The sequence below is a fragment of the Rhea pennata genome, chromosome 25 (assembly GCF_028389875.1).
Source record: "Rhea pennata isolate bPtePen1 chromosome 25, bPtePen1.pri, whole genome shotgun sequence".
Lineage (NCBI taxonomy): Eukaryota > Metazoa > Chordata > Aves > Rheiformes > Rheidae > Rhea > Rhea pennata.
The window spans coordinates 4,478,260-4,491,599 of record NC_084687.1 but is presented as its reverse complement, the minus strand read 5'-3'; the positions used below and the strand labels follow the sequence as shown (position 1 = coordinate 4,491,599).

Here is a 13,340-nt window from a genome sequence, read left to right as displayed (position 1 = left end):
AGCGGGTCCCCCCCGGCAGCGCCCGGTGCCCGCCGGGACACCCCGGGGAGCGCCAGCCCGGGCGCATCCCGCGCCGCCTCCGTGGGACCCCCGCGGTGGAGGAAGGAGAGGGTCCGACCCTACCGAAATGCTCCCGGCCAGCAGGCATCAAAACCCGGGGCCCCGTGCACCGCCGGTGCCCGGGCGCGGGGCCGCGGGAGCCCTGCCGGCAGGAGCCCGCACCGGAGGAAACGGGCGCCGAAACCGCCAGCGAGCGAAGAAAAGAGCAGGGAGAAGAGGGGTGTTTGGTTGTGTCGTTCTCGTTATTATTAACGTTTCTTTTTGGCACGAATACCATCTGTTCACCTGAACTACGGACCGTCTGGCTCTAGAAATCTTTTGGTATCTTCCCATGTGGACGCAGGCGCGCACGGAAAAGGAAAAGGAGGGAGCGGGGAGCGCGGGCGCCGCTCGCCGGGGACGCTGCGGCCGCCCGCCGGCGCCGTCCCCCCGCTCGGCACGGCGGCGCCGGGGGACCCGAGCGCGGACGGCTCACCGCACGTGCCCGCCGCGCTCGGCCTTCGCCCGCTGAGAACTCCCCACGGCTTCGGGGACGGCAGCAGAGGAGGAGGAGGAGGAGGAGGAGGAGGAAGAAGCGGGCGCCGGAGCCCGTCCCTGCACTGGAAGACGCGTCTCGGGCCGGCGCCCGGGCCCGGGCCCTGTGCTGCCTTCCCGGCGGTTCGCCGCGCACCGCGGGGCAGGAAAGAGCTCGCGTCCGTCCCGCCCAGCCGTCACCGCCTCGACGCCGCCGGGCGCCCGGCCGGGACCGCGGGGCTCGGGGACGACGGCGAGCACCGGTTACGTCTTCCGCCCTCCGAGTGGTTCAGCGACTCGGCACGGAGAGCCGACGGCGACGGCGCGGCCGCCCCCGGTTCCCGGCCACGGAACGAAGGACCGGGGCGCACGGCCATCTCCCACGCCACCGCGGAGGTCTCGTCCCCGTTTCTGGTGTTTCTTCCCCCGAAGGTGCCATCCGGCTGGAGGGAGGCAGTGGGCTGGAAGGCTTCGAGGTTCCTCCTAGTGCAAAGCCCCCTCGGGCAGGGGACGCGCGGCGGGGGGGTCCTGCCGTCGCCTCCCCTCCGAGGACGCCCAGGCCGGTGGCGTCCACGGCGGCGCGGGGGAGACCCCGGAGCTGCGTCTTCCCGAGCAGAGCGGAGCCCAGCCACGGCTCCGCGGACGGAGGTGCCTTCCTTACGCACCGGATCCGGGGGCGCCGGGAAGGGAGGAGGGACAACTTCGGACAGAAACAACCTACCATCCTCGTCCGCCAGTCACTAACCGAGGGAGGAGGGGGAGAAAAAGTTCAGCTCTTGGGCTTTCGTATCTCTGCGCGTCCCCTGTTGCAGGAATCCGTCAGTCACCGGGACGGGGACGCGGCACGGGGCAGTGGGGAAGAGGAGGGACGTGCCACCGGCAACAGGTCGCACCAAGGAAACCCTTCTGCTCTGTGGAAGTGCCTTTGAGAAAGGGGTTAACGCCGAAGGTGGCCCGGAGGAGGCGGGAGCTGCCGCTCGTCTCCGGCTGGGGAGGGCGGGAAGCGCTTGCCCCTCGGGGAGGAGGAAGGGTCCTTAGGACAAGTCTTCCACCGGCAGCTCCTCCTCCAGGTCCCTGTCGTCGGGAATCGTCACATTCTGGTTGGCGGGGGCCATGAGCGAGACGGGCCTGCTGTCGTCTTCGGCCTCGGCCGGCTCTTCCTTCACGTGCACTGGGTGGCTGCCGGGAGAGGAGGCTTTAAAGCCCGAGGAGAGGCTCCGCCGAGGCACCGCGACGGAAAGCCTTCGGCCTCGCGGCGCTGCACCCGCCACCCGGCAAACCTCTCCGCTTGGGCGCCGGGGTCCCAGCGACGCCCCGGCCCCCCGCCCCGAGGCAACGCGCAGCTCCGCGGACCCCCGCGGCCGGGCCGAGCTCGCCCCCCCGGCCGCGGCTCACCTGTACTGCTGCGGGGAAAGCCGCGGGCTGCTGCTGCCGTTGCTGTTCACCTGCTCCACGGTGCTGCTCACGTCGTCGTGGCCCACGTGCAGCATGCCGCTGGCGGAGCTCGTGTTGATCATGGTGGGGCTGTTCAGCAGGGGGAAGCTGCTCTCCGCGAGGGCGGCCTGCGGCGCACGGAGGTTACGGCTCGCGGGGCGCCCGCGGAGAGCCGCGCCGGGGGGCACCCGGCTGCCCCGAGCCGCCCGACGGTCCCTACCTGGTAACTGGCATTAAGTGCTCCGTAACCGAGTCCCGAAATCATGTTCTTGACTAAAGTCGGGCTCCTGCGGAAGAGAGAAAGCGGGAAGACGTGAACAAGGGCTGGCTGCGACGCGACGCGGCCAAGGGCGGGCGGCGCTGGCAGGGCCCCCTCCCCACGGCACCGCGCGCGCGGACGCAGGAGCAGACGGAGCCGCTTCCCCACCTCTCCCTTCCCCGGCTCGGGCCCTGCCCCGCCGAGAGCGAGGCGCACGAGAGCGAGGAGCGTCGGGGAACCCTCGAGGACAGGAGAGCACCGGGCAGGGGCCCGCAGGTGCCTGGGCCACCGGCACGGCAGAGGCGGCCTCCCGGCTGCCGGGGGCCACGCTCGGCCGGAGCCGGGCTCCCGGGAGCAGCCGGGGGCCGCGCGGAGGTGGCTTTGCTCCACGCGGGAGAGGAGAGGAGGACCTACCCGGTCATCTTTGGTGGCCTTCGCTTTTGGTACTCGTGCTCGTCGACGGTCCAGACGGCGCCCTTGACGTTCTCCACGCGCACGAAGCACTTGTGCAGGCTCAGGTTGTGGCGCACGGCGTTCTGCGGGCAGAGCGGGCGGCTGCAGCGGCGCGGCCCCGGCCCCGGCCCCGGCCCCCGGCGCCCCTCGCGCCCCCCGCTCGACGCCGTCCCCAGCAGCAGCCCGGCTCCAAGGCGAGCAGCCGCGCGGGATCGGCTCGGAGGCGCCGGGCAAAGCCGGCTACCCTTTCCTCCCTTCTTCCTGCCTCCCCCCCTCCCTTTTGGGTCCTTTCCCTCCCTTCCTTCTTGACGTCGCCCATCTTTACATTTCTAAATGTAAAATAAAGAGACGCACACGTAGGCAGACGGCGCAGCCCCGAGAGATGCCGGCTCCCTTCTCCCCTTCCAACTCCCTGCCATTTGCTACTGCCCCTATTTCATTACCAATTTTAATTTGCCTCTAATTAAATCCTGTGTATTTTTCCGACTCACTTGCTAATCCATGAGGGAGGCAGGAGGCTGGAGTGGAATCTCTCCGAGCTATAATTACAAAGGGCCTAATCACGCCGGGGCTCTGCCTTTGAATAAATTTCCTTGCATTAAGGTTCTCAGATTCTCTGCCTTGCAAATGAGAATGACCCCAATTTCAGGAAGTTGGCCTCGGAGGGTTTTTTTTTTTACAGTTTTTTTTTTTTTTTATTTCGAGTCCTGATTCGTGATGAGAGACTAATTCGTTACGCTAAAACATTAACAGCAATTTAAAAGGTCGAACGGGGGCTGTATAAACAAAGGAGCTGGGCAACACAACAAGGCAGAAAGGAGACGCAAGGACTGAGCCCCCCCGCCCTGCCCCGCGCGGGGAAGTGCTAAAGTTCCCGGAAACTCATCAAATTGGACTGCCCCCTTCCTTTCCTTATCTTCTTCTTCTTTTTTTTTTTAATTTAGGGGCAAAACCAAACAAAGCTCGGCCCTTTCCCCCGTTCCTCCGTCCATCCTCCAGCACGGCCGGGCCCCCTGCGCCCGCCACGTCGTGCCAGGCGCTGCACGACGAAAGGCCCCCGCGACTTCTCCCTTCCTTGTGCAAAAAGCTTCAAGCAAAGTCAAGGCTGTTTGAACTGATTTTTAGCCACGGTGCACGAGGAGCCGCGAGTGCCAGCAGGTTGCACGGGCAACGCGCGGGCCGGGAGCCGACCCGGGCGATGCCCTTGACGTGCCGCTGGGTGCCCAAGGTCCCAGCCTCTCTCACCGCTGGGTTTTTAACGTGCCACATGAGCCGTTCCTGCCTCCCCAAGCGTCTCGCCGCTGCAAAGCACGCAAGGAAGGAGGGGAAGGCCTGGGCGCCGTGCCTCGTGCTTGCATGGAGATGTGCCGGCCGGATAAATGTCCCGAGGAGCTGCAAATCCAAAGGTGAACCCAGAAACTGGTTTGCCTTCAAGCCGGTGACAACGCCGAGGCGCGAACTCGGGTGTCCCAGCTCCTTGCTGGCGGGTGCCTTGCCCCAAGCCTGTCTCTGCCTCTTCTCTCCCTCCTTCGGCGAAGCGCCGGCGAGCCCAAAGCTCCCCCACCCTCGCTCTGCCCTTGCACCACCGCGCTGCAAGCCCCCCGCGCCCGCCGCCTGCCCGAGCCCCCGCGGGGCGCTCGCGTCCAGCCCGGCCCGGGATCCCGCTGCTGCCCTCGAACCCCCGGCCTCCGGCTAGCAAACACGGGACTCCCTCGCTCCGCCGGGACGGATCCTGCCCCGCGTGCTCTTCCCGCGCTCGCAGGGGGCTCCTCTTCCAAACACAGCTCGCCGTAAAGGCGTCCCCCCCCTCCAGCTGCCCCCGTGCCATCGCACCGCGTCGGAGCTTTCGGTGGGTGTTTGCAAAAGGCAGAAGCGGAGACGACACGAAGCCCGACGACGTGCACAGCCCGGCGCTCGGGAGAGCCCTACGGGAGCGGGCACCGGGTAGAGAAACCAACCCAGCTGCGCTCCTCTCCCCGCAGCCCCTGCCCCACCGGCAGCCTCGGGGGCGGCTAACCCTCCGGAGCGTCCCCGCGCGCGGGAGGTTTGATCCGACGCCCCGCGCGGCGGTGCCGGCCCCGAGAGCCCGCGCTCCTCCCCGGACGCGGAGCGGAGCCGTGGGGCGAGACACCCCGACCGAGGAGCCGTCCCGCTCGGCTCTGGGGCGGCCTCCTGCCTCGATTTAATGCGGCTTTTGTATTTCGACAGAGTATTTGTTTAGCGCCAGACGTGGCTGCTCTGTTTGCTTCTCATCTTTGTCTTTTCTAATGATATTTGCTTTACGCCCCCGGCCCCACTCCCCCTGCCCGCCGCGCCGGGGATCGCCGCGGCCTCGCGCCCCAGGGCAGCCGACGGACGAGAGGGCAGAGAAACCGGAGCAGAAACGCATTATTTTTTTTGCTACATCTCACCCCCCACCTTCAAAAAAACCCTGCCCTTGAGAACAGAAAGCTGAAGGGGAATCACCACCACCCACTCTTCTTAATCTCCTCCCAACCCTTTTGAACAGGAAAAAACAAAAAGGGAGATCAAAGGGACGGGGGAAGCCCCGCTCTGCCGCGTCAACACTTCACTTTGCAATCTCAGTGCTATGGGACGCGGCTTAGCCACAAAGAAGAAAAGAAACCCCCAAATATTTATTCCTTTCAGCTCACAAAAAGGAAGGGGAAAAGGCCTTTTTCAGCAGTCATTACATCATTCTGCAGATGGGGAAACTGAGGCACAGAGTGGGGACAGGGCTCCCTGCTCTGCGAAAGCGGCCCGGGCGCCCCGGGACAGGCGACGCTCCCGGCTCGGCGCGGCGCGCCGCCGGCTTGCAATACTGCCCGCGTGCCGTGAGGGGGACTCCAGACCGACGCAGGGCCGCGCCGAGGCCCCAGAGCCGCCCGCGACTCCCTCGCCGCTCGCGCCGTCCCTGCGATGGGACAGGACGGAGCGAGGGCATCTCGCGGCGGCGGGGACGCCGGGGCCCGCGGCGCTCGGGCTCCGAAGCCAGAGTTTGCTAGAGAGAGCCAAACTGCTGCTCCGGTCGGCTCAGGGCTCTACAAGCAATGCTGGGCTCTGGAATAAACAATTCCTTCCTAAATCCTGCAAAACACACCAGAGTCCCTATTGCATCTTGTTTAATCTAGGTGTTTTTTTTTTTTTAAGTTTTAAACTTGCAGTTTCTGTTTTATCACCTTGCTTCCCGTTATCCCGAGCCGAAGGAAGCTGTGCCTCAGCAAACGCATACAGCAGGAAACAATAAAAATATCCTTCCTGGTCGGGGCAATAACTCCTCTTTCCACAACTATCCCTTTCATCTGAGATGTGGGGTTTTTTTAGTTCCCTTGGATTTGGTAATTGCTAAATAAGTGAGAACAGAAACCTCTCCTGTCCTGTCCTAGAAAGCTGGACAACTCATGTGCATCTGTCCAGAGCAGTTACCAAATGATCCTCAGCAACAGAAATATTCCCAACACCCTGCGGGAGGTGTTAAACAGCAGCTTCACTCTCCATCACCCAGCCAGGACTCTAACGAACAGCCAAAAGGACCTGGAAAGCCCCGAGGGGCTCCCTGACCTCCCCGGCCCCTCCGTGGTGCAGACTCGTCCCTCTTGCCGGTGCCAACAAGGCGCAGGGAAAGCCGGAGCTGTGCTGCTCCGCGTGCCGCGGCGGCACCCGGCAGCGGGCGTCTGCCAGGCTGCGCGGGGCAGACAGCGGGTGAAGGGGGAAACGAGGCTCTTCACGGATGAAAGATGAACGACGAATACCCCGAGGTATCCTGCACCCTCACTCACCACCTTTCTCTCTCCTTCCCCTCTTCCCAGATGAGCATCCGTGGCCTAGTGCCAGCTACGGCTGCTCCCAAGACCCAGCCCCAGCACTTTACAGCTTGGCAGAGCCATCTCCAATTTGCTGTGTGCAGTGACACCAGCCCCCAGGTTATCATTAACCTTATTTTCTATTTTGAGTGTCTCACTTCTCCCTTCACCCTTCTCCTGGAGCCGAGATGCGCAGGCTCTGCTCCAAGCCCAGCTCCTGACTGCAGAGAGGTGCCGGTTTCCACCGCACAGCCTTTGCGGGCCGGGCTGCATCCCACCGCACCGAGCTTCCCAAGCAGCCCCCTGCGAGACCAAACCTCCCCCAAGTCCAGAGAGGCACCTCGGGAGCAAAATGTTTGGATTTATCTGTAAAATCATCTCCAGCGCCCCCAAGAGCTCTGCCCGGAGTTGCACGTTGCACGGCGACGGGCCGGCAGCTCACCGACTCGGCGGCTCCGCCAAAGCAGAGCGCGTCGGGCACCCGGGTCCGGCCCAGGCACAGCGCGGGAAAACCAAAGCCAGGTGGCACCAGCTGCAAGTACCAACCCCAGGAGACGCAAAGTCTCTTACGAGGAAGGTGAAACACCTGAACGAAGCCGGTCCTTTAGCGCAGTCACTCGGGAAACTGGAGCGTCTCCCACGCCGGCAGCCCCGGCGGAGAGCGGGGGCCGAGCCGGGCGCGCGGCCAGCCCCGCTCCCCGCCGCGCTCGCCGGCAGCCCCGAGCAGAGCGGCCGTTACCTTCCAGGTGGCCGTGTTCCTCCTGAAGTAGGCGAACATCCGCGTGAACCAGTTATAGATTTCATTCAACGTTAGCTGCCTGTCTGGGGTCTCGAGGATGGCCTGGGAAATCAGAGCGGGGGGGAGGCAGGAGGGAAAAAGCGGATTACTTGGGAAGCCCAAGCTTGCCGGCTCCACTGCGGCTTTTCAGGGCGGCGGAGGACGCAGCGGCGCTGGTTCAGCCGGCACCGGGGCTCCCCGGGGCTGCTCTCGCCTCCCGCCGCCCCAGGTGCCCCGCGGCAGGGCCACGAACCGACCCCCGGAGCAGGGGGAACAACTCACCTGCCGGATGAGCGAGGCGTACGTGAAGGGCGGCCGGACATCCGCGTTTTTGTAAAACTCGTGATTCTGTGCAAGTTCTGCAGAGGGGGGGAAGAGGGGCGGGAGACGAAGGCGAGAGCTCGAGGAGCCGGCACCGGGGCGAAGGCGGAGGAGGACGCGCTCGGCCGCATGCCCGAGCTCACCTGAAGATATCGGGGTGCAGAACTTCTCCGAGTTTCTCCTGCGGATGGGCCCCACGTTGTGTAAAGTGGAAGAGCTGATGACAGAGGGGCCCTGCCGCAGCGGGGTGATGGGAGCGGTGGCGGAGGTGGGGGGATGAGGTAAGCTGTCTGGGAACGTATCCGAAGTGCTCTTGGAGAGGGTGGCACTGGAGACCAGGTTCAGCTGCAGGGAGAGGGCGAGAGCGGTTGGGAGCGGGCGCCGGGGGCCGGCGCCGGGCGGGGAGGAGCCGCGCGAGCGCAGCGAGGCGAACGCACGTGGGCGCTTACGGGCTGGCTGAAAGGCTTCGGCTCCGAGGGCCTCATGTGCAGGTGGGCCATCATGGCTTGCAGGCGCTCGCTCTCCTTCGCCAGCTGCGGGAGGGAGGAAGCGGGAGAGAGGCGCTCGGGCGCTGCCAGGAGGCACCCGCGCAGGCGCCCCGGGGTGGGGGGGTGTGGGGGGACCCACCGTCCGTCCATCCGTCCGTCCGCCCGCCCATCCACCGGGACGCGCGACATCACTTTAATTGCATCCCCACCCCACGCGCTTATCTATCCCCCCCCCACCGCGAGCGCGGAGACGGGTGAAATATTCGCTGTGGCACCAGGGGAGATTCTGAGCTGGGCGCGGGCGATGGGAGCTGACACCAGCTCCCTTCCCGTCGCCCCCCCTTCCCGCCGCGCCCGCTCCCCGGCTCGCCGCCGGCACGGCCAGCAAGGAGTTAAAGGCAGGAGCCGGCGCCGAGTTTGCTGGAAGTTTGGAGCAGCGGCGATGCTTTCCGCGCCGTCGCGGCGCTCATTAGAGCTGACAGGTCTCCCCTCGTGATGCAGACGCTCTCCGCCGGCACAGCGGGAGCTCCGCGGTGAAAACTTTATAATTGGTAGCTCTGGTGGCAGGTTCTCCTCCGCGCGCACAAGGCTTTCTGCTAGCCCTTCATTTTTTTTTTTTTTTTTCCTCCCCCCACCTCTTTCCCTCCCTCCCTCTTTAAGCTCCAGTAATTGCTTTCAACCTTTCGCGTTAGCGAGTGCTCGGGAACGGGCTGCAATCACACGGTTTGACTCCGGCGGCTTTGCAGCCCACCTCCGCCGCTGGCCGCGAGCGGGGGCCGGCGGCTGCGCTGCGCACCCCCCCTCCGGCTGCATCCCGGCTTATTTTAACTCCCCGCCGGCGGCGCGGACCCTCCTCCGTGCTGCTGCCGGAGCAGAGCCGGGGGCTGCCAGGAAAGGGCGGCGGAGACGCCCGGGAGGGAGGCCCAAAACGCCTCCGGCCCCCCGCGCAAGCGGCGCCGCCGGCGAGGCCCCGGAGGGGGCTCAGCGCCCGCAGCCCCCCGGGCGACCCTCTCCTCCGTGGAGGGGCTCCCGCCGGCACCCCCGTGGGCTCCCACGGCTTCCGAAGCTCCAGTGAAAACCTCCATTTTCCGCCGTTTCCCTCCCCCCCGATTAATCAAACTGCGCTAGGTGCTTCGGGGAGTCAGAGACGGTGGGAAAGGCGCTATTTAAAGAATGAGATTTCCAAAAATAGGAACCTAAAGTTAGACTCCAAAGACTGCGCTTAGTCACCCGAACAGGCGCCCCGATTTCCGAGGAGCTGACAGCCCGCGGCGGCCACGCCGCGGCAGCCCACGGAGGGCTTCGCGCTGGAGCCGCGGCACTTCTGAGGGTCCTGCAGGTCTCTAAACCCCTGACCCCCCTGCAGGGTTGGCAGTGCCACCACCGGAGAAGGATGCTTAAAACGAGCCCTTTCCAGAGCACTGTCCGTCCGTCCGTCCTGCTAGCGCTCCCTGTCCTCGCGACCCCAAGGAGAGGGCAGCCCAAGCAGAGCCGACGGCACGCGGCGCCGGACAGGATGCTGCTTCGTAACCGCGCGCCCCGCGAGGCCCTGGCTGCGCCCACCTGTATTTCCAGCTGCTGAACCACCTGCATCTGAACCCGACACTGGGCCGTGCTTCGGTCATCGAGCGCGTGCTCCGTGTTGAGGTGTCTGCGGAGGAGAAAAGAGGGTTTCACGCCAGAGCAGCAGGTTTGCACGACGAAGGCAGCATCGCGGAGGTTTATTTACGCTCTCTAAGGAAATCCTGCAGGCGCGAGGTGACGTTTCCGGGGTGCTCCTCATCCTACTATGCTGGCGCCTTAGAAACACAAGCCCCTTCCTTCTCCGGGAGGGAAAAGCTCCAGGCCAGAGCGGAGCAGAGCGGAGCAGAGCGGAGCGCCAGGGGATGCAACTCAGCTCGCAGCAGAGCCAGCGGCACCCGTCGCACCTTCTTGTGCAGGGCCCCCGACCCGCCTGCCCCGCGCTCGACCGTCTCGCTGCCCCGCGGAGCCGCAGGAGCAAACCCCTAACGCCGGCGACCATGTCCTAACGATTTCCCGGCAGACTGCGGCTCCTCCCTGCCGCCCTTAGCCTGAGCACAGGGCTGGGCGCAAGGCGCCGTCGGGGCAGCGGGCGCTGCCCTGGGCTGCGGCGCCTCCGCTGCTGGAGCCGGCGGCGGGGATGGGAAGGGGGACCCTGGCAGAGCAACGGGGCAGCACGTGTCCCCGCCGGCGTGAGCGTGCCCGGGGGAGGCCCCGGCACCGAAGCACGCGCGTGCGCTGTTTGCAAGTTCTCAGCCTGGCACCGGGTGCAGCCCAACTCCTCGAGGGTGAAGGCAACGCCTCTGCCGAGCACGGAAACCCAGGACCGGAGTGAGGTGGGAAGAGCAACCGTCCGGGTGCCTCCGGATGCCCTCAGCTCCCAAGCAGGGCCAAGCCCGAGATGTTTTTGCAGAGACATCCCAGAAGTTGTCCGAAGAACATCTACCCTCATTCCGGACGCGGAAGGCACCAGGAGGCTCTGCAGCCGGCCTGTTTGTGAGAAACTTCCAGCCCCGACTTGCAAAAACAAGTTAGGTAACTGGGACCGGCTGCCAAGCCTGCCTCCGCGCAAGCCGCCCCGGCGGCTCCATCCCCAGGCTCTGCGGCGCTGGGGCTGGACCGAGGCGCTTGCTCCTCGCGCCGTGCCTGGCGGGGCGAAGGCACGGCCGCTTCTCCAAGGGAAAAAAAAATACTGAGAGACACGACGCCGTGCTGAAGCGGGAAAAGAGATGTCTCACGCGGGCCCTCGCAGGCTTTTATAAATCTATGCTCAACTGACTTCCTCCTCCTCCTCCTCCTCCGAGGTTTTCCAAACGGCTGCACCGTGCTGCGCAGCCCGCTTTGCAATTCCTGGGGGCGGCTTGATGCTGCTCCCTGGGATGCAAAGCAAGGTCCGTGCCGCAGCTGGGTAAGCGTTTTGGAGCTGGAAGTTTCTGACCGTCCCTCCCACGCCCAGAGAGGCACAAGCGCTCGCTGAGCGGGGGCAGAAACGCTTCGCAAGCGCTTCCAGGCGAGGGCGGGCGTGGGGAAGTTCGGTTTTCACCCTCCTCTGCTCGAAGCCCGGTGCCCGGAGCTGCGTGTCGGGGAAACGCTGGGGGAGTTTTAAGCGGGGACCGAGGTCTGCACGCGGGGCAGCGCCGCTTTCCAAACCCGGGCGTGCCGGTCTGCGCCGTGCCACGCACACGTGCCCGCCAGGAGATGCCTCACCCAAGCTCACCAGTGAGTCAGAGGCAGAGAAAGGAGACGGCAGCAGCCTGACTCATTAGCGCGTTTGATAGCCACCAGGCATCGCTCCTCCGGCCTCGCAACCCTCCCTTCGGCACCTCCTCCTCCTCCTCCTCCTCCTCCTCCTCCCCAGCGGGGCGTGCAACGCCCAGCCATGGCTCCAGCACGGCTTCTCCCTTGGGATAAACCCACTCCTATAGCCCGAGCGCGTCCTGCACCCGCGGCCGCCGTAACCGGCTCTGCCCTTCGCCTCTGCTGAGGATGAGGGTTGCCGAGGATGAAGGCTGCCGAGGATGAAGGCTGCCGAGGGCGCCAGCTGCCGCCCGATTCGACGCGGGCAGACCGAAGCGCGTGGCACCCGGCGCGTCGCGGCCCCGACCCCCCCCAGCAGCCGCTCGGAGCAGACACGCGGAGAGCAAGGGGGGAAAGCCAGGAAAGAAAAGGAAGCCCGTCAGCTCCTTCTGATGTCTTTGCTAAAAATCCCGGCTACAAAGAGATCTAATTGCAAATGAACTAATTAAGTAAACCTCTGACGAAGCGTGAAAACAATTTGTTTGACCCTGACGCTAGCGGAGGGCTCGCAGACAGCGGAGTTAATCAGTCAGCGCCGGAGCCCACGAGCGGTGTCAGCGGGCTGCCGCGCTGCCATCTGTCTCCGCCGCTGCCCGCGCGCTCCCGTCCCCCCGAGCCCGCCGGGCGCTTACTTGACAAACTGTCCCAAGTCCTCGCAGAGGGTTTCGCAGCCGGGCCACTTGCACTCACCGTGGCCGTAGAGGGGGTGGGAGCCGGGGTTGTCTTCGTGGGAAGAGCTGCAAAGCAGGGAAAGAGGCCGGTGAGGAGCGCGGCGGCGGTGGCGGGCTCAGAGCCGCCAGCCCGGAGCCCGGCCAGCTGCGGCCCGCTCCCAGCCCTGCTCCCAGCCCCGCTCCCAGCGGATCCACGGGATGGACCTCTTCCTCCGGCGGGGCGGGGGGAAGCAAAAGGGCCAGGGCCCGACGCAGCTCTACCTGTCCCTTCGCGGCGTGTGCATGGCGCTCTGTCCGTTGGGCAGAGAGTGATGAGAAATGGGAGGCGAGACCTTGGCGGCCGAAAACGAGGTAGAGTTGGAGGTGTTGGTGGTGAGGTCGAGGCCCTCTTGCTTGATGCCGTCTTCGACGGGCTGGCTGGCGGTGACCTCCTTCCAGAGCTGCTGCAGGTCCGAGGGGCACACGGCTGCGGCGAGGGAGGCAAAACGCCCGGCGGTGAGCGCCACTGCGCCCGGCTCCGCGGCCCTCCTGCCCTGCGAGAGGAGCCCCTTGCCCCGCTGGCCCCCGAACTTTAGCCACTGCGCCTTAAGAAAACGCAGCCAGCCCGTCCCCAGGAGCAATCGCCAGGCTCGCTGTTTTAGGAGCCCCTCGCAGCACCGCCGCCGCTCCGGAGGGCGGCTGCAGCCCGCACCGCCCCGCGGCACCGCGGTGCCTTACCTTGCGGGAGGCTCTGCAGCGGGACGGTGCCCTGGCCCGGCTGGAGGCTCACCAGCCCCTGCCGCTGGAGGTTCAGCAGGTGCTGCTGCTGGAGCTGCTGCATCTGCAGGAGCTGCTGCTGGAAGGCCAGCTGCTTATTCCCTAGCGGCTGCTGCGAAGGGAAAAAACAGGGCACGTTACTGTTTGCAACACCGCAGCAGAAGCCGTGCGGGGAGGGCAGGGGCCCGGCGTGGCGGAGCGGAGTGGGCGTCCGGCGTCGCGCGCCTCCGTCCGGGGCCTGCTCCGCTCGCGGCCGCGCCAGACGGAGGCTTTGATCTGTCGGAAGAGGAGGGGAAACGAGGGAGGAAAAGAGGGGAGGAAAAAATAGAAAAAAGGGAAGGGAAGGAGCGAGCGGAGCCGGGTGCTTGCTCAGAGCACAGCGAGCTCCAGCTTGCCTGGAGCGACCAGGACCTTGTCCGCAGCCAGGCGCTACGGGGACGTCGCATGGGAATCGCGCCCCGGGATGCGCCCGGCCTCTCCGCAGCC

The 13,340-nt window shown here is 65.6% G+C and overlaps 1 protein-coding gene across 1 annotated transcript in view; it reads right to left on the bottom strand.

Moving 5' to 3' along the window:
• Positions 1 to 493: 493 nt before the first annotated feature.
• FOXP4 (forkhead box P4) overlaps positions 494 to 13,340 on the bottom strand; it is a 35,262-nt gene continuing 22,415 nt past the window's right edge. The window contains 12 exon segments of the mRNA XM_062595326.1: positions 494 to 1,752; positions 1,969 to 2,135; positions 2,228 to 2,294; positions 2,681 to 2,802; positions 7,262 to 7,363; positions 7,583 to 7,659; positions 7,765 to 7,966; positions 8,071 to 8,154; positions 9,673 to 9,760; positions 12,060 to 12,164; positions 12,360 to 12,564; positions 12,816 to 12,966. Coding sequence (XP_062451310.1) covers positions 1,608 to 1,752; positions 1,969 to 2,135; positions 2,228 to 2,294; positions 2,681 to 2,802; positions 7,262 to 7,363; positions 7,583 to 7,659; positions 7,765 to 7,966; positions 8,071 to 8,154; positions 9,673 to 9,760; positions 12,060 to 12,164; positions 12,360 to 12,564; positions 12,816 to 12,966 — 1,515 coding nt within the window. The 3' untranslated portion in view covers positions 494 to 1,607.